This window comes from Stylophora pistillata, chromosome 11 (genome assembly GCF_964205215.1).
Source record: "Stylophora pistillata chromosome 11, jaStyPist1.2, whole genome shotgun sequence".
NCBI lineage: Eukaryota > Metazoa > Cnidaria > Anthozoa > Scleractinia > Pocilloporidae > Stylophora > Stylophora pistillata.
The window spans coordinates 25,787,470-25,804,197 of NC_142529.1; the positions used below are offsets into that span (position 1 = coordinate 25,787,470).

Genomic DNA, 16,728 nt, shown 5'->3' on the forward strand with positions numbered 1-16,728 from the left:
AAAGGATAAATGAAGCATGACGCCGGAGGCTAAAGGCAGACGTTTGTCTTTCCGTCTCCTTCACGTGAGTTAACTTGTTTCATTTACTAATCAGGCATTTGTTTACTCTTTATATGGTTTGATAAGGGAATTATACAACAAGCCACCGAAGTGCGGGGGGTCATTTTCACTATTGTCGTAACCAACGCAATCATGTCTTGCTGAGTTTTTTTGAATTTCGTGCAGTTAGTTTAATTTATTTCCTTCCAAAGACGTTTCTCAGAAGGCTGACAAGGCGTCAGTTAATTTGTCGACGACGTACTTTGTAATGGAAGGGGAAATAATTTCTCACGTCGCCCGAGGAATTTTATCAGAAGTTTCCGAGTCAGAGAGCGGACACATAAGACAGCTCTTGACATATACTTTCTTTTAATGTTTTAAACCCTAACTCGTGCAGTTATCATTCTTAATCAGTATAGTGAGAAAACTAATAAATAAAGGTGACTGATTATTGAAAGCTTAAAAAGCCTCTATCTCAAAAAAAAAAAATATATATATATATATATATCAGTTTCGCAACGCTAGACGGTTCGTTCAGAAATCTGTTGTTTGCGACCACAGAGCTGTTCATCGGGATTTGCTACCACGATTAGCATTTGGAAACCGAAATTATCCTCTGAAAAAAAAAACAATGCTTTGTTCTCTTCACTCTAAAGGTTTACTATTCATTTACGAAAGTTAGAAGTCAAAAATTTAATGTTTACATACATACTCTGGAAGGTACCTCAAAACAAAACAGGTCATCTCGGAAATAACGAGGGGCTTCGACAAATCTTAGGCCCACCTTCGGCGGTTCACTCGCAAATGTCAACTTCGAGTTCACAGAGCCAAATGAGACAAAAAAAATTAAATAATTACTTTGACGTCAGATTTGCTGTGATTGACCACTGACCTTGGAATAGCACGACAACACGCCACTGAAAATTTCTCCACCTAGCTAATGATGTCAGAAGTTAGAAGACCCGACTTACACTCATTATCGATCGCATACAACTTAAAAACTGGTCACAACTCACTCACGAAATTATTTCCACATTCCATTTAAGTCAAAGCCTCTATGTACACACCAAACAGTAACAAAATGGCACAAAACTTTGTTGTCGATGTGGCACTTGAATGTCCTTTCACCAGTATGTGACCGAGTGTAACCTGGGCACCTAGCTTGGCCTTTCTCGACCCAGTTCTCCCCTTGCAGCTGCAGGTGATTACATTTCTAACAAGTCATTCATTCTCTTGCCTCTGTTCTTCTCCTTCACCCTGTTGTACTTGTGAAGCAGTAATGGCCTGAATTTGTCCCAGCAGTTGTTGAACATCTGGTTGGTTGGGATCAATCGCGACGTACACAGCGTTATTGTCAACTAGCGGTACACCATCTTCTGATGTCACTGGAACAGCGGTACTCTCTTGCAGCACATGCTCCGTGACCATCTGAAAAATAAATTGACGAGAGTAAAGTCATTCTGTACTATTAAAACACGCATCCGCACTCGTGATTCGCTCGCGCCCATTAACAAAATGGCGGAGTCCGCCATAGATGTGGACAGTATTAATTTTTCTCGAAAACGTTTACAGCAAACCTTACTTAAACCAACAACTTCGCTTCGTATATTTTCCACAGGTAATTCGCGCGCGCGCCCAAGAACAAATTGCTTAGCTACTCAGTGAAGTGAACATTAAGTTCTTTTTTGGGGATCGGAAACAACCTTTGAAACTGTGAGTTGGCGCGACCTTTTCGCACTCTGTAATGCTGTGGCACCATCAAGTTTTAGCAGGCCTACGCCGTTAGTTGAAATTAACAACAGAAAGATTTAGCACCGCGTTCGCGTGTAATGTGAAGGCGGTGCCAAATCTTACTATTCCTTGTAAGTCATGCAAGGGCGCCTTCAAATCACCCATGACGTGACCTCACGCAAAGCTAAAGCACCAAGGTTCACGCTATTTTACGTGAAACATGAAAGAGCAAGCTGACGTCTACCGTTTCACGTAAACGGGGCGCTAAATCTCTTCAAGAAAGCATGAATTTACCATCAAAAGCGTGACTTTAAACTCTCTCTATAGCGTGACGTGACGCACTACCTCATTATGTTGCCCTTCAGCTTGTCCTTGTATCATAACCTCAGTACCAACAACCATTTCGGTTTGCCCAGTTCCTTGGGAGGCGTTAGCATCGCCGGGGACTTGTATCAAACCGGTAGGATTATGGATCAAGTCAGCTGCCTGTTGAACTGCGGCCTGGCTGACAATCTGTTCCGCTAGTTCAGCGCTGATCTCTGGAATGGTGACTACGGAAAAAAGAAGACATAAAGGGAGGTTTCCTAACAAGTCTCATGGATAAATATTTTTGGCTGAACTTGTGCTGCTGGCTTAAATTGCTCTATCCAAACGTTTTACAGCCCATTTCGATTGTGTCGCAAAATCAGAAGCAAAGTAAACTCAACAAACAAACAGAACAGAGAAAACCATTACTTAACACCATATCAAAGAAGCTTACTAAAGCGCGGGAAAACGCTATTAGTCAAGGGACTATTGTTTTTACATAACAAAGCCGCACCAAAGCAATCACAGATTTCTCGCGACACTCGAGGGGAAACTATTTCGACAAACAACAATTCAAAACAGACTTGGCTAAGGCGCATGCGCCCGCGTGTGATATTTTTTTATCTTGTCTATTCTGTTCGAGATAAAGTCAGTATTTTGTTTAGCAATAGTTTGATTCAGTGCTTTCTTTTGTTTGTCAAATATTTCCACCAGTGAATTTTTTCCCTCGCGCGTCTAAATATAACGCGAGAAAAACAAAAACAACATCAAAAACGTCAACAACACACGAAGCCGTGCAACTTTACCTGTTGTAATCTGAGGTTGTTCGGCGTCCTGTTCGCCTTCACTACCGCTCACTCCACCGCGTCCAAGCCGCTGTGTTTGTACCTGATTCAGTAAATGCTGCGCTAAAAGCAGCTGCTGAGCCAAAGTGATCTTAAACTCGCTTCCCGCCTGGTCTGCGCCTTGAACAACAATCTGTGGTCCCCCGGCCCCCTCGGTCACTTCTGCACTCAAATTGTGAGGGACAATCTCGCCAAGGACCTGGGTAACTTGTTGTAAGAGAGAAGTATCCGGGACTTTGGATTCTTGTGTCTTTGCTGTATCTGTGACTTCGCTCTAACGTTATAAAGCGGAAAGGTTTTTAAAACTGTTAATCGTGCACAAATTCAATGATAATTCTTCACTTTAAAGCAAGACCTTAGCGATCCCGGATTTCTATCAATACTTAAATTAAAATTGCCACGGTCACTACACTACTCCTATCATGAAGTGTATACTAACATACCTCTTGCTCTTTGGCTGCCTCGGTTTGAAGTTCACCTTCAATATCAGTTTTCCCTGCCTCGTTCTCAAGTAGAGTTTTCCCTGCCTCGTTCTGAATACTTTGGGCAGCAGAATCTGCCTCAATAGCTCCCAGCTCTTTCTGATTATCCACGTCCATATTTTGCCGACAAGAGCCGTCGTCATATTTAAAGTCCGTCTGGCTCTCCTGACTCGCATGTTCAGCATGAGTGTTGAGATGATTTTTTAAATAATTGAGCCGAGTGAATTTCTTGTCGCAGTGTTCACAAGCAAATGGTTTTTCTCCTTTGTGGATGTTCAAGTGTCGTTTGTAAGTCGTCAGGTAGTTGAATTCTTTGTCACAAGTGTCGCATTTGTACGAACGGACCCCTGAAGAGATAGACAGGGCATCGTTAGGGAGCTATAATACTGAGTTTATTGATTTGTCAATCAATACCTGTGTGAAGGCGAATGTGGTTCTTGTAAGTATCCAAACGTGTGAATTCTCTCCCACAGTTTTCGCACCTAAAAGGTTTAAAGCCTGTGTGAAGGCGGAGATGCCGCTTGTGACTTCCAAAATCTGAGAAAACTTTGTCGCAGTAGACACACTGTCAAAGAAAGAAGACCTCATTAAAACCATGCTTCTTTAAGATCCACTAAGATTAGCCGTGTTCATACTGGCTGGTTTTTGTCGTGTTCATTTAAGAATTTAAAAAGGTTTTACAGGAAATTCCCCCTTTCCACAAACTGATAAGTAAGGTCTTTGCCAGTGTGGACAAAAATGTCATAATTTTCTTTAAAAAAACGACCATAAACTCACTTTAAATGGTTTCTCCCCCGTGTGAGTACGTGCATGTCTTTTCAGATCTCCTAGGTTAGCAAATCCATGGCCACACTGCTCACAGGTGTAGGGTCTTTCACCAGTGTGAACACGAATGTGCGTTTTCAAATTGTACGACTTGTTGAACTCTTTGCCACAGTATTCGCACGGATAAACTCTTCCTGCAAAGACAATCCCGCACAGTGTTTGAGATAAGCAACAAGGAAACGTTAAGTGAAATTCGAAAGAGAGTAGTGGTCCAGCAATTGCTTAGGGTTACATTTAGGGCATTCAGCAACTAATCCTTGCGAAATAGTAAATAGGGTGATGGTGGAGGTGGAGCATAATACGAGGGAGGTCTGGGTTGGGGCCATACTTCAGGCGACCCGATCCAGACCTCCCTCATTTTTTCACTCCTCCACCACCAACGTGTTGTTTCCCTTCATGTTTTCATGTCTGGACATACTGTAATAAGAAACGTTGCAACAGATGACCCCACCACATAAAAAGCTGCTGAGAACTCAAAGCAAATGAAAGATGAAAGTAATCAAGGGGGTAAGCAGTAGCAGATCCAGTCCTTGAGCTATAGGGGGTGGGGAAGGGACTGTTTTTTTTTGGGGGGGGTGTGCATGTATGTGTGTGTGTGTGTATGTGTGTGTGTGTGTGTGTGTGTGTGTGTGTGTGTGTGTGTGTGTGTGTGTGTATGTGCGTGTGTGTGTACCTGCTGGCTTTTCTTCCTTTTAATTTCCTTGTGACGTTTTAACGGGAAGCTAAACGGGGCGCTAAATCTCTCCAAGAAAGCAAGAATTTACCATCAAAAGCGTGACTTTAAACTCTATCTATAGCGTGACGTGACGCACTACCTCATTATGTTGCCCTTCAGCTTGTCCTTGTATCATAACCTCAGTACCAACAACCATTTCAGTTTGCCCAGTTCCTTGGGAGGCGTTAGCATCGCCGGGGACTTGTATCAAACCGGTAGGATTATGGATCAAGTCAGCTGCCTGTTGAACTGCGGCCTGGCTGACAATCTGTTCCGCTAGTTCAGCGCTGATCTCTGGAATGGTGACTACGGAAAAAAGAAGACATAAAGGGAGGTTTCCTAACAAGTCTCATGGATAAATATTTTTGGCTGAACTTGTGCTGCTGGCTTAAATTGCTCTATCCAAACGTTTTACAGCCCATTTCGATTGTGTCGCAAAATCAGAAGCAAAGTAAACTCAACAAACAAACAGAACAGAGAAAACCATTACTTAACACCATATCAAAGAAGCTTACTAACGCGCGGGAAAACGCTATTAGTCAAGGGACTATTGGTTTTACATCTGATTGGTTCAGAGCGTGACGCAAGTTTTTTGAACCAATCACAGAGCATAACGAAGCCGCACCAAAGCAATCACAGATTTCTCGCGACACTCGAGTGGAAACTATTTCGACAAACAACAATGATGTTATTGTTGCAGATGTTATTGTTGCAGATGTATACAAGAAAACACTCCAATTTTAGAAGAACTGGTGGGACTAAGACAAAAGGTGTGAGGAATTTTAGTATCTTAATCCAATCCTCACACATGATAGAAATAATTGTTGGAAATATTATTTTGTAGATGGCAGATCTTCTTGATTATCCAACACATGCAAGCTACATCACAGAGGTAAATTGAAATAGTTTTTTCCTGTGCACCTTTATCCAGTTGGCCAACACATCTGCCACCACTCTAGGCATACACCTCTGACACACTACAAACATGTTGGTGACATCAACCAACGCATTGGCCTACACCTGGACTGACGTGCTACCAACAGGTTGGCTGACACACTACTTAGAGTTCCTTGTGTGTCAGCCGACACAGTGGCATTGTCTTGGCTTATGCGTTGGTGGGATCGGATTCTTTAGCCGATGTAATGGTGGGATGGAATTCTTTAACTTTACCAAAAAAAATGACTTTTTTTCCCTTGATATCTCAAAAGGCTCAATATGAAAGTAGAAATGGATTGATTGTTTGATGTTAGAATTATTATTCTTTTTTATTGTTGTTCTTAGTTACGTATGGCCAAAACAGCAGAAGCAGTCTCTAATTTCCTATCAGAGTTAGGAAAAAAATTACAACCCCTTGGTGATGCTGATTTAGCTGAAATGGTTCATTTGAAAGAGGCTGAGGTAATCTGGCAGTTTCTTCTTTCATTTTTCCTTCAATCAATTTCTCAAATAACTCTAACTGTAACACAATCTTCTCTTTTCTCTATCCTTTTTTTGGCTGTTTTTTTTTTTTTTTTTTTTGTAGTGCAAAGAATTAGGGCATGATTTTGATGGAAAGATCAACTACTGGGACATGCGCTACTACATGACCATGGTAGAGGAGAAGAGTTATGCTGTGGACCAGAACAAGTTAAAAGAATACTTTCCTCTTCATATAGTTACCAAAGGTATGTTAAGCTGGTTATCAGTTATCTACATTTAATTTTAGCTTTTTCCTGTACATCTTGAATCTACTTGTAAACCTCAGGTCATGGATTTTTCAAATGGTGGATAATGCCCCAGGAATAAAATTAATTGCTTTCCAGTGGACAGCGCAGTGTGTTTTGTTAACCCCTATTAGCTCTATACTGATTTATCCATTAGATGACCTTATCTGCCCTTTGAACAACCACTGGGCCAGGGCCCAGTTGTTCGAAGGCCGATTAGCACTAACCCAGGGTTAAATCTTAATCCAGGTTTCTTTATTTCTCTGATAAAAAGCCGTTTTGGGATAATTCTCCCAATTTATTTTGGGACATTTAATCATCAAATCGTAGACAAATGGAATCAAGCTGAATTTTCTTTTAAAGCTTTCAGATCTGAAATCAAATTTCACACTAACCCTGGGTTATCTTAACCTACTTTTGAACAACCCGGCCCAGGTTTAGAGCGTTAGAGCGCCGGATTGTGTTGTGCGGGAGGTCGAGGGTTCAAGCCCTGGCCAGACAAATACTCGTGGTCTTAAAATAAGTGAGGAGAATTTGCTACCTTTCTATAATCAAGAAATGGATAGATATTCTAGTCTTCTCGGGTAAGGATGAATAAACCGTAGGCCCCATCTCCTGCAGGGTTAAGGGTAGGAGACGTTAATTTCCCACGCACAAGATTACTGTGTGGGGGATGTCCTCCCCTGGGTGGGATGGGTGGGTGTTGGCCCTGAAAAGCCCCTATGGGGAGTGGTCAATTAACCTATGTATGTATGTATGTTTGTATCTTAAGACAGTAACCATAATTATGATGGTGATTGATATTATTAGCTAATCACCAGTATGGGACCTAAGATGGAAACACAAATTAATTATTGATTGTTAACTGCCGTTCAAGACAAATTCAGTAATGTATTCATCTATCCTTTTTCATGTCTTTTAGGTCTGTTGGAAATTTATCAGGTATGACTATAATAGTTTCTTTTTAATCACAAGTTATGGTGGAGGACATGCATGTATGCAGTTTTTGTCCTATTTCTCCTTTCACCCTTTTTTTGTATATCTATGTTGTAGTTCAATTTTATCCTTGCTTCAATTTTTATTTTCCTTTGTTTCAAACTCATTATCATACATTAACATGACCAAGAACAAAGGAAAATAAAATTTGAACTAAGTATAAAATTGAACTACAACATCTACATAGATGAACACTCAACTAGTAGGCTGGTTGTATTTAATTTAGTAGATATTGAGAATTAAATGACTTCCACAGTTTTACAAGAAACTGAAGGGAGCTGAATTAATGCTGTTGTCAATGGTGTATTTTTCTGGTCCTGAGATAGAGCAGTTAGATTTATATGTGTTACTTAAGGCTTGATACCATAGACAAGGATTTCTGTATCACAAAAAGCTTTTGCCTGTAAAATGGGATTGCAGTGTAACACCCAAAGCTTAAACTAATGAGATTGGATACTTGTGACTTATGTTAGACTTGAACCTCAAGGATGGAATTATCTTGTGCCACAAAAGGCATGAACCTTTAGGATGGGGTTCCTGTGTACCACCACAAACATAAAAATCATGTGCCTCATGTGATGCTGGGATTACTTTATACTGTCTAAGGTTTGAGACATGTAGAGGTATCCCTGTTTGATGCCCACTTGTTACATGTAGAAAGCACTGGTGCTTAGAAATCGCACCCTTTATAGTGTATACTTATAGTACTTTTCAAGCATTGTTCATGAATTCTACTTTCAGAGGAACTTTTAGGATTGCGTTTTGAAGAAATCGAGAACCCACAAGGGTGGAACCCTGATATACAGATGGTATATATCTTCACATTGATAATCAAAACGATTCTATTGTTCTTTGCCCTTCTGAAATCGCTTAATATTTCAGAGGCAGTTCAGGGTTCGAAAGTCCTGACATTTTTTACTTTTTTCTGTTGAAATAGTTTAGTGTTCAAGATGCAGCATCATCAGAAATTATAGGATACTTCTACTTGGACTTGTTTCCAAGAGAAGGGAAATTCGGTCATGCAGCTTGCTTTGGACTGCAGGTAAATAACCACATTTTATCACACGTGATGTGATCAGTCAAATTAGTAAGCGATGTTCTGTTGCATTGCACTCCAGCATTTAGAGACCATTAGACCTGTATGACACAAGTTACAGAAACTGGGGTGGATCCAGAAATTTTTGATATAGTACCCATAAGCATTGCTTCAGAAAACAAAATATTTTTCGCGGAAAACTACCTCTCAGTGGACCTTCTTCCCCCCCCCCCCCCCATCCCTCTTCACGCGCAGTTTCACGTTACACCTCACAAGTCATAAAAAATATTCAGCAAGTTGGATAGTAGTATGAGATCCTGCCGCTGAAACGATTTCATGTCTGATGGATTGGGGTCGCGAGAGTTGTAGCGGAGTGAGAAAAAGAAGCAGGTTTGGGTCGCGTCGCATAAGGAACGCGTTTTTTACACGACCTGACCGAAGCGTCTCTCGTTTTTTCACTCTATCACGCCATATTTGCTGATGCGCTTCGTGTTACTGACTGAACGCTTGAGAGAGGTTATTTGCTTAGAGGAATTATTACTGCTGTTTCTTTTAGCCTGGATGTTTGTTGGCTGATGGCAGTAGGCAGGTAACGATGCTTCTATTTTAGTGTAACATTTACATTTATTTCAAGTTCAGAATCTGTTGGGTTTGCACGTAACACCTTACATCAACTTTGACCAATTATTTCAGATTTCAGTGGCAGCCATGGTGGCAAACTTTACGAGACCATCTGGCGACCAACCATCGCTATTGACACATCAAGAGGTATGGATTTACAAACAGTAAACCTTAAGTTTTAGAGAAGCTTCATTTGACCCTCGGTTTGTGCTCATAAAACTGCCATCTACAATCCGTGTCAACCTTTCCCATCCCCAACCAATTTTGTTCCCTCTTGGTTTCTTATCTTTTTTTTTATGTTTTTCTTTCTTACCAGACCAGCATTTTGTAGTTATTTACTGGTTTCCATCTTTTTCCATCCGTGTCCCTTCTCGGTTTACCATCAACCCCTTTATGTTTTCCTATTTCACCAAATTAATATTTAGAGTAATTTAGAATCCTTGTTAATCTTCTCCATCCTCAGTTATCTTTGTACCTTCCTAAGTTATTATTGTCTTCTCTGTGTTTTTCTATCTCACCAAACTAATATTTTGTAGCCATTTAAAATCCTTGTAAATCTTCTCCATCTTTGGCCATGGTTATTCAGTTCCTTCTAGGTTATTATCGTCTCTTTTCTGTTGTAACAAGATAATTATTTGTAGTCATTTTCAACCTGTCTCAATCTTCCGCATCCGTTTTTATCTTTGTTCCTTTCTGCTTTGTCCTTACCACTTTTGTGTTTGTCTTCACTGGTAAATGATTATTTTTACTCAATTGTGCGATATTCCTTAAATTAAAGGTGGAGACATTTTTCCATGAGTTTGGCCACGTGATGCATCAGTTATGCGCTAAAGCAGATTTTGCAATTTTCAGGTAATTATTTCGATGTTTTAATCAATATTTTCATGCAAATAAGGGTATGCGCCATCCCCCGCCCCACCCCCATGTAAGCCCTGAAACTTATAGCCTTCCCGGAGGGGTTTATTGCGTTGCGTTCAGCTTTAGCCAAAATCTTACGGTATAGTGTCCTCTATCACACCTACAGTGGTACAAATGTGGAGAGAGACTTTGTCGAAGCTCCTTCTCAGATGTTGGAGAACTGGTGCTAGGAAAAAGAACCTCTTCATCGCATGTCGGCCCATTACAAAGGTATGTTGAAAGACTTTGAATACAAAACTCGTTACTATAGGTCAAAACCAGAAAACAGTGAGAACAAAAACAGAATGTGTCAACTACTAAAGAGACCAGAGGATTGTTGCTGATGCTGGGTTTTAATGTTTTCCTAAGAAAGTGAAATATTCTGTTGCAGATTCCAGTTCTGTTCCAGACGAAATGCTTGACAAACTCATAGCGTCTCGTAATGCGAACACCGGCGTGTTTAATTTAAGACAAGTGAGTGACAATAAATTTTAGTGCCATTACAGTCTCTCTTTAGGACTCTTGCATGTGACAGTGGAAGGCTTTTGTAATTGATAATTTACGGCGAGAACTATTGGTAATATCGTGGTTAACCTTGGACATCCTTCTTTTTTTATTTCCGATTTATTTCAGATTTTGTTGGCAACATTTGATCAAACAATTCATACTCAACCTAAGGTACAGTTTCATCCTTTTTTAACCTAATGGCCTATGTTTTTTGTGGAAATCGGTGAAAACTTAAATCACATTTTAGCCCAAACAGTGAACTACTTGAACAGTACCTTAACAGAATTCTGTCGTCAAATCCCTACAGGCAAACACTGCGGAGATCTTCTCTAAGCTTTCATCCGAGATACTCCGTATACCGTCTTCACCAAGTGAGTTTAAGCGTCATGTAGTGCAGTCTCAGCTGTCTCAAACTTATTGAAGAATGTAATGAATTTTCTTTACTTTGCTCTGTGATTGGTCAAGAAAGCTCGCGCCAACCTCTCAACCAATCAAATGCAACTGGGTGACTCAAATTTTCCCGCACTTTCGGCAGTTTACTTGTTTTTGTACTTTAAGTTCTCACAGACTTCCTGTAATTTTTTCGTTTGTTCTATTTGGCCGATTTGATTGCAATGGGTTTGGTTTGACAAGACTTAATCGAAATGTGCTCTAAAGGTCTCGTACTTACAAGAAACATTCCGGAAACATCGCCAAGTGGATTTTTGGGGTAGCCAGGGGTCAATGGTTTCCAGGGCAACCATCTGTCACAGAAAGATCGGATGGGTTACGGAGCAAAACGAACGTACAACGTAGCAAAGAAACGCATTTTCTACTCAAATGATAAATGTTGTTATTATTTTATTTCGCACGTCTGCGAGCTAGCGAAAGTGATTAGTGATTAATACAATCCGTTAAAGCGCTTTCCTTTTCAACATGGCTAAAATTTCGCTGGTTTCTTCAAACGGAGTCCGGTTTCCAACCATTTGAACACGTCCCAGAAAACTAAACCATGCTAATCTTTAGCATGGTTTAGTTTTAGGGGGGGAGGGGGGAATACTTGGTTTTTTTTTTTCTCAGAAAGCTGGGATTGGCGATACACTTGTTATATCCCATTCTGTAATCTTGTAAACAGGCAGATCGTACAGTGTATCTGTAACTTACAACCGCTTGGCCGTGAAAGGTCTGAGCACGAGACTTCCCATCCTTTTCTACACCTAAGTTATCTTGTACACCTTTTCTTTTTGTTTCAGTAGAGCGAAGTCTTCTCATCGGATATGTTTTACACCAGGTTTAAGAAGGAAGGAATCATGAATCCTTTGGTTGGCCTTGATTATAGGAAATTCATTCTTCAGCCAGGAGGCACTTTGGTTAGTACATGTCAATGAAAAATGAAATGTTAAAAAAATTAAAGTAAAAAAACACGAAAAAGAATAAAAAGTTAACTATCCAGTTGGAGCTTATCTCAGGTTTCGTAACATGGCGGGACAAGGAATATTGGTACCTACCTTGGATTGGATGCTAGTCCATCACTGGCCAACCCCCAACCCACCCCCCGCCGGAACATTTGCCATCTACATTTACATCTGCTATTTTGTTACTCTTTTCCAGTTTTTGTCGCGTTTCGTGAGCTTCGTTGCAAGGTTTCGTTAGTCTTAATCTCGTTTCGACTACTACTTTGCCTGTTTTTGTCACTAGTAGTCACTTTTGTAATAACTGTTCTTCATGGTTTCGTCAATGTTCGTCAAGCCTGGACGGTTATACTGCCAGATTTCGTCACTCTTCGTTGCGTTTCATTAACTGTACTGCCAGTTTTCGTCAACTATCGATAGATTTACGGTTAGGTTTCGTCAGTCTTCGTTGCGTTTCATTAACTATACTGCCAGTTTTCGTCAACTGTCGATAGATATACCGTTAGGTTTTGTCAGTCTTCGTCAAATTTCGATTTCTATAAAAAAGAAAAGGAAAGTGTCTTGTGGTGTTGAAAGCGTCTAATACGAATTTTATTTTCGCAGGATGCTTCCATCATGCTGAAAAACTTCCTTGGTCGTGAACCCAACCAGGAGGCTTTCCTTGAGAGCAAAGGACTCAAGAAATAGCAATATTGGAATTCAGTTGTTCAAAACACTCGCACTAAATTGCTACACTTTGTTGCCAGTAAAAAGTACACATCAATCATACTTGAAAGTTATTCACTGCATTAAATGCGTATTTATTCTTTCTACCGTAAGCTGTCGTTACATCAGATCGGTAAACAATTGCTGCCCTGCAGTTCAGTGGCAGCTAATCAGTTGCTTAATTTAAATTTTCAATTTAAAAATCTAACGTTATGGAGTTAGGTTACAGAGTTATGTGTTAAAATTACATCGTATTAAGTGGTCTTGCTATTTTGTGAAACTTAACTCGTCGAGGTAACTCTGTGGCGTAGCTCTATAACATAATTTAGAATTGAAAATTCCAATTATCTCGAATTAATGTGGGAAGATTTTTACGTAAATTTCAGTGTGACGCTGACGATCTAAGTGAAAGACAAAAACTGTAGAGTAAACTATATCCTTTTTTACAAACTTTGGCTTGATTTGCTTGTTTGTTTTTGTTTTTTGGAAATTGGGCGTTAGCTAGATTTCTTGCTAGTTGCGCAGGCATAAATTGACAACAGAACACTTATTGTTTCTTTGTGAAATGTTTGGCTGCATTTAGATTTTTGACAGTGGAAGATTAGACGCGGAAACAATTTCTTCTAAGGGCGACTCAATGAACGGAGGTGAGCTTTAAGACCAACTTTATCGAAAATAATGTGGCGTTGCTTCCTTTTTGCTTTGCTTAGTGCTCTGATTAGTTTCGAAAACTGCGCCTTCCTTTCAAACAACCAGATGAAAGAAAACTTCATCATGCATCACGGTTGATCCGTTCGCGTTTTCGCGCGCGTTTCAGGCAACTTGCTTGATTTTACTGTAAGTTCTCAGCAGGCCCTCATGATACCCTCCCTTCCCTGGTTTTGGTCCTACAATTTTGACACAATCAAAATGAGCTTTAATGCTAATTCATCGCACCCTTCTAACCCCACCCTTGACCATTTAACTCCCCTATATGTTAATTCTCCCCTTATGCCGCAGCACATTTCCTTGTAAATTGGTCAAGAGAATCTGTTGTTAAATCAAGATGACTGCTTCTGCCCGATAACTTTGGGTATTCTAAAAACCTGTTTGCAGGATAATGTATGGATATTATGAGGAGAAATAAATGTGTTATCATTTCTACTGGGAGTTAAAAGAGTTTAGTGCAGCGGATACTTTACACGCTGAGTCATGTTTGAAGCATTAAGATACCCCGGCACCTCGAGAATCCCGCTAAAGGCAGACACATTTGCACAAGCAAAACCCTGGCTATTACGGACCTACTGATGAACTCGTTCATACCCTTAGACATGTAGGAGAGTATTTTTTTAAGAGATCGCACGCAGATTTTGCGTCGGACAAAGTTATATCACAAGCCGAATGCGACGTCATTGTGGACATTTGAAGTACACGGATTATACAGCATTCTAGTTCCCAGGCCCTCTGTCCTCATTCCTCGAAAAGAAACTTTTGCAAGAAAGGAAGAGAGATGATCCTGGGAACGGGGTTGGGGTTAAGGGCACCACATGAATGTTTACGCATCTTTAGCAATTTTCTTAAGTGTTTGAAAAATTTGGCAGTTTTAGATCAAGTGTAGTCTTCCATCCTTAGCAAGGAGCTATCCCTGTTCCTTCTTTTTATCTCATGATCGTCGTTATATTTGTGTTTTTCTATCATAAAATACCAGTACTTTGGAGTCTTTCAGGTTGAAGGAGGATTGAAGCTTGCCACAGCGCATCTCCGGGAAAATGCGCCTCTAATTCTGAGCTACTCTATTTAAGGTCGCGCGGGGTCTGTGCATGAGAATTGACGCACAAATTATTGTTTACCAGATTCCCTCAGTCTTGTGTCGTTTACGGCTTTGTAAAGGGCATGTCGCAATTGCGATGTTTTTGATCAGTGAGAGTTTCTTTAATGGCGATGAAGAGATATGTACTGGCCCAGATCGTGATCAGTACACTGTTTATCACTGCTACCAGAAAGTGTCTTTTCCACGCTTTTTGCCAAACCGCCATTATCGGCATGTTTTGGTAGCGAGTTTCAATCGTGATAGATAAACTGGTGAAAAACCACTCAATAGCCAGTGGGACTGATGTGCTGATGGCAAACGACTGAAGAAGTTGGAGTGGGGGGTCGTCACTGGCGTAAAAATGCTCATAAAAGTAGAGGAAACCATTGACAGAGATAATAGCGATTGACTCATAGAACATGCTCATAATGGCAATATCCGCTGCCAGTCTTTCGCGGCGAGGCGTGCGAAATCCTCCCCATGGAACCCTCCTCTTTTCCAAAACCTGGTGGCATAGATGATCCATAAAAACCATGGTGCTGCGTTCGATGACTTCTGCGATGCCATGAATGACTCCAATCACCACAACGAACTTGAATTTCTTATTCAGACCTAAATCCAGCTGTAAAAGTCTCAGCATCGCCGCTGACCCCATGTAAAGCGGCACCAACAGCACGAATGAAGTTCCCGGATGACTGATACGCGACAACCACTGGATGCATACGCGGGAGACGCCTTTGACAACGACTGTGATGAGAGGGGTGAATATGGCGATGACAATTTTTCCTGATCTGTTCTCTTTGTTGAATGCAGGATAAATAAAATACGCAATCAAAACGGCAGTGATATAGGACAGTACAACAGGCGTTGTTAAAATAAAAAGCAATTTCAATTGTGTCTTTCTGGGGCCTCCGCAAAAGCGCTTCACAATAACACAACTTTGCAGGTAAACACTTAGACAAATTAGCACTATTAACGGCACTTTTTGCTTAGGTGTCAACTTTGTGTGAGTGATTCCAAACGCCTGAAAGCAAATTCTATAAATCACATCTACCGCATAAAGTGCCAGACATAAAAGGCAGAGTTTCAGCTTAATTCCAAAAACTTGAAACGGCCGGAAGTAAAAAAGACAATTAAGAAAAAACCAGTAGAAATTAAAGGAACAAATAATGACTTCTGATATGGTACGCATCCATTGCAGTTTTTCCGGGATAAACTTTATGGAATAACTTTCACATTTAAGTACTGTTTGATAACTGAGGTAGCAAATAACAATTGAAACTGAGCCAACGATGATCGCACCGAAGATTGAAATTAAGAAACCAAAATAAAATGATTTCCAAAGTGAACTCAACAACGGTGGTCTCAATCTCTTCCAAGCCATTCCTCGATCCTCAAGCGGTTCATGATATGGGTCTTCGTCACTTTCTGCTGCAATGGCGTTTAACAGCCGGGCATCTGTTCGACCAGAGCTTAAGTAGTCGAGAGTTGTTGCGTTTTTGTTGCTGTATTCTTGGTAAATGATCTCTCCGTCAATTGGATGACTGTACCACTCCAAGCCCGTATCGTTCAAGGGATCGTACTCAAATAAATGAGCGCTTTCTTCCACCTCGTTGAAATCGTAATGCTCTGCTACACTTCGAGTGAAACAGTACACCACATGACCAATGAACTCTACAACAGTTTGACAATACATTTTTCTGAAAATCTCTTGTAACGACCGGATGCGTGCGAAGTTTGATTTGACTTTGCCACACAGTGGAGTTCCCCCTGTACCCTCATGAACTCCTGATCAACAACTCACTTTAATGCAACCCTACTCAACCATCGATTATTTGCATTTAGAACTAAAACTGAAATCAGGTATGAACTAATGACACACATGAAGTTGTCCCTTAATCTGGGTGACAAAAGAAATGAAACCCAAGGGTCGCAACCAGTTAAAAAAAGGGACTTTCTGAGAAAATAGAAGGCATAAAGTATGTAGTTAAAATTAAAATTTGAGAAACGATTTCTCATAACAATACCAAACTTGGAGTTATAATTTTAGACTTCTCCGTTTTCGCAGAAAGGATAAATGAAGCATGACGCCGGAGGCTAAAGGCAGACGTTTGTCTTTCCGTCTTCTTCACGTGAGTTA

At 40.5% G+C, this 16,728-nt stretch overlaps 3 protein-coding genes across 3 annotated transcripts; 1 reads left to right on the forward strand and 2 right to left on the reverse strand.

Moving 5' to 3' along the window:
- Nucleotides 1-391: 391 nt before the first annotated feature.
- Nucleotides 392-5,365, reverse strand: LOC148720837 (uncharacterized). Its single transcript, XM_088737680.1, has 8 exons — nt 5,359-5,365; nt 5,091-5,249; nt 4,181-4,449; nt 3,818-3,968; nt 3,365-3,750; nt 2,883-3,195; nt 2,116-2,321; nt 392-1,467 (listed from the first exon to the last, which is right to left on the reverse strand). The coding sequence occupies exons 1-8, from the start codon at nt 5,363-5,365 to the stop codon at nt 1,261-1,263; spliced, it is 1,698 nt and encodes a 565-aa protein (XP_088593806.1). The 3' UTR covers nt 392-1,260.
- Nucleotides 5,366-5,787: 422 nt separating this feature from the next.
- On the forward strand, nt 5,788-12,044 carry LOC148720838 (thimet oligopeptidase-like). Its single transcript, XM_088737682.1, has 15 exons — nt 5,788-5,835; nt 6,225-6,341; nt 6,466-6,479; nt 6,539-6,607; nt 7,569-7,588; nt 8,384-8,451; nt 8,580-8,684; nt 9,235-9,267; nt 9,372-9,446; nt 10,078-10,151; nt 10,324-10,427; nt 10,588-10,670; nt 10,830-10,874; nt 11,011-11,074; nt 11,939-12,044. The coding sequence occupies exons 1-11, from the start codon at nt 5,788-5,790 to the stop codon at nt 10,385-10,387; spliced, it is 687 nt and encodes a 228-aa protein (XP_088593808.1). The 3' UTR covers nt 10,388-10,427; nt 10,588-10,670; nt 10,830-10,874; nt 11,011-11,074; nt 11,939-12,044.
- Nucleotides 12,045-13,273: 1,229 nt separating this feature from the next.
- LOC148720839 (uncharacterized) lies at nt 13,274-16,478 on the reverse strand. The gene has a single exon (XM_088737853.1). It carries the CDS (start codon nt 16,282-16,284, stop codon nt 14,653-14,655), a length of 1,632 nt encoding a protein of 543 aa, XP_088593979.1. The 5' UTR covers nt 16,285-16,478; the 3' UTR covers nt 13,274-14,652.
- Between the last annotated feature and the right edge of the window lie 250 nt (nt 16,479-16,728).

What these genes read in the sequence shown, in the direction of transcription:
- LOC148720837 (XM_088737680.1), bottom strand. An exon ending in GCAAACTGAAATGGTTGTTG is followed by an intron (nt 4,450 to 5,090) that starts GTACTGAGGTTA and finishes TGTAACCCTAAG; the next exon opens with CAATTGCTGGACCACTACTC. An exon ending in ACAACCTCAGATTACAACAG is followed by an intron (nt 2,322 to 2,882) that starts GTAAAGTTGCAC and finishes TTTTTTCCGTAG; the next exon opens with TCACCATTCCAGAGATCAGC.
- LOC148720838 (XM_088737682.1), top strand. Translation starts at nt 5,788, where the DNA reads ATGGCAGATCTTCTTGATTATCCAACACATGCAAGCTACATCACAGAG. An exon ending in ATGCAAGCTACATCACAGAG is followed by an intron (nt 5,836 to 6,224) that starts GTAAATTGAAAT and finishes TGTTGTTCTTAG; the next exon opens with TTACGTATGGCCAAAACAGC. An exon ending in TCTTCATATAGTTACCAAAG is followed by an intron (nt 6,608 to 7,568) that starts GTATGTTAAGCT and finishes CATGTCTTTTAG; the next exon opens with GTCTGTTGGAAATTTATCAG.
- LOC148720839 (XM_088737853.1), bottom strand. Translation starts at nt 16,284, where the DNA reads ATGTATTGTCAAACTGTTGTAGAGTTCATTGGTCATGTGGTGTACTGT.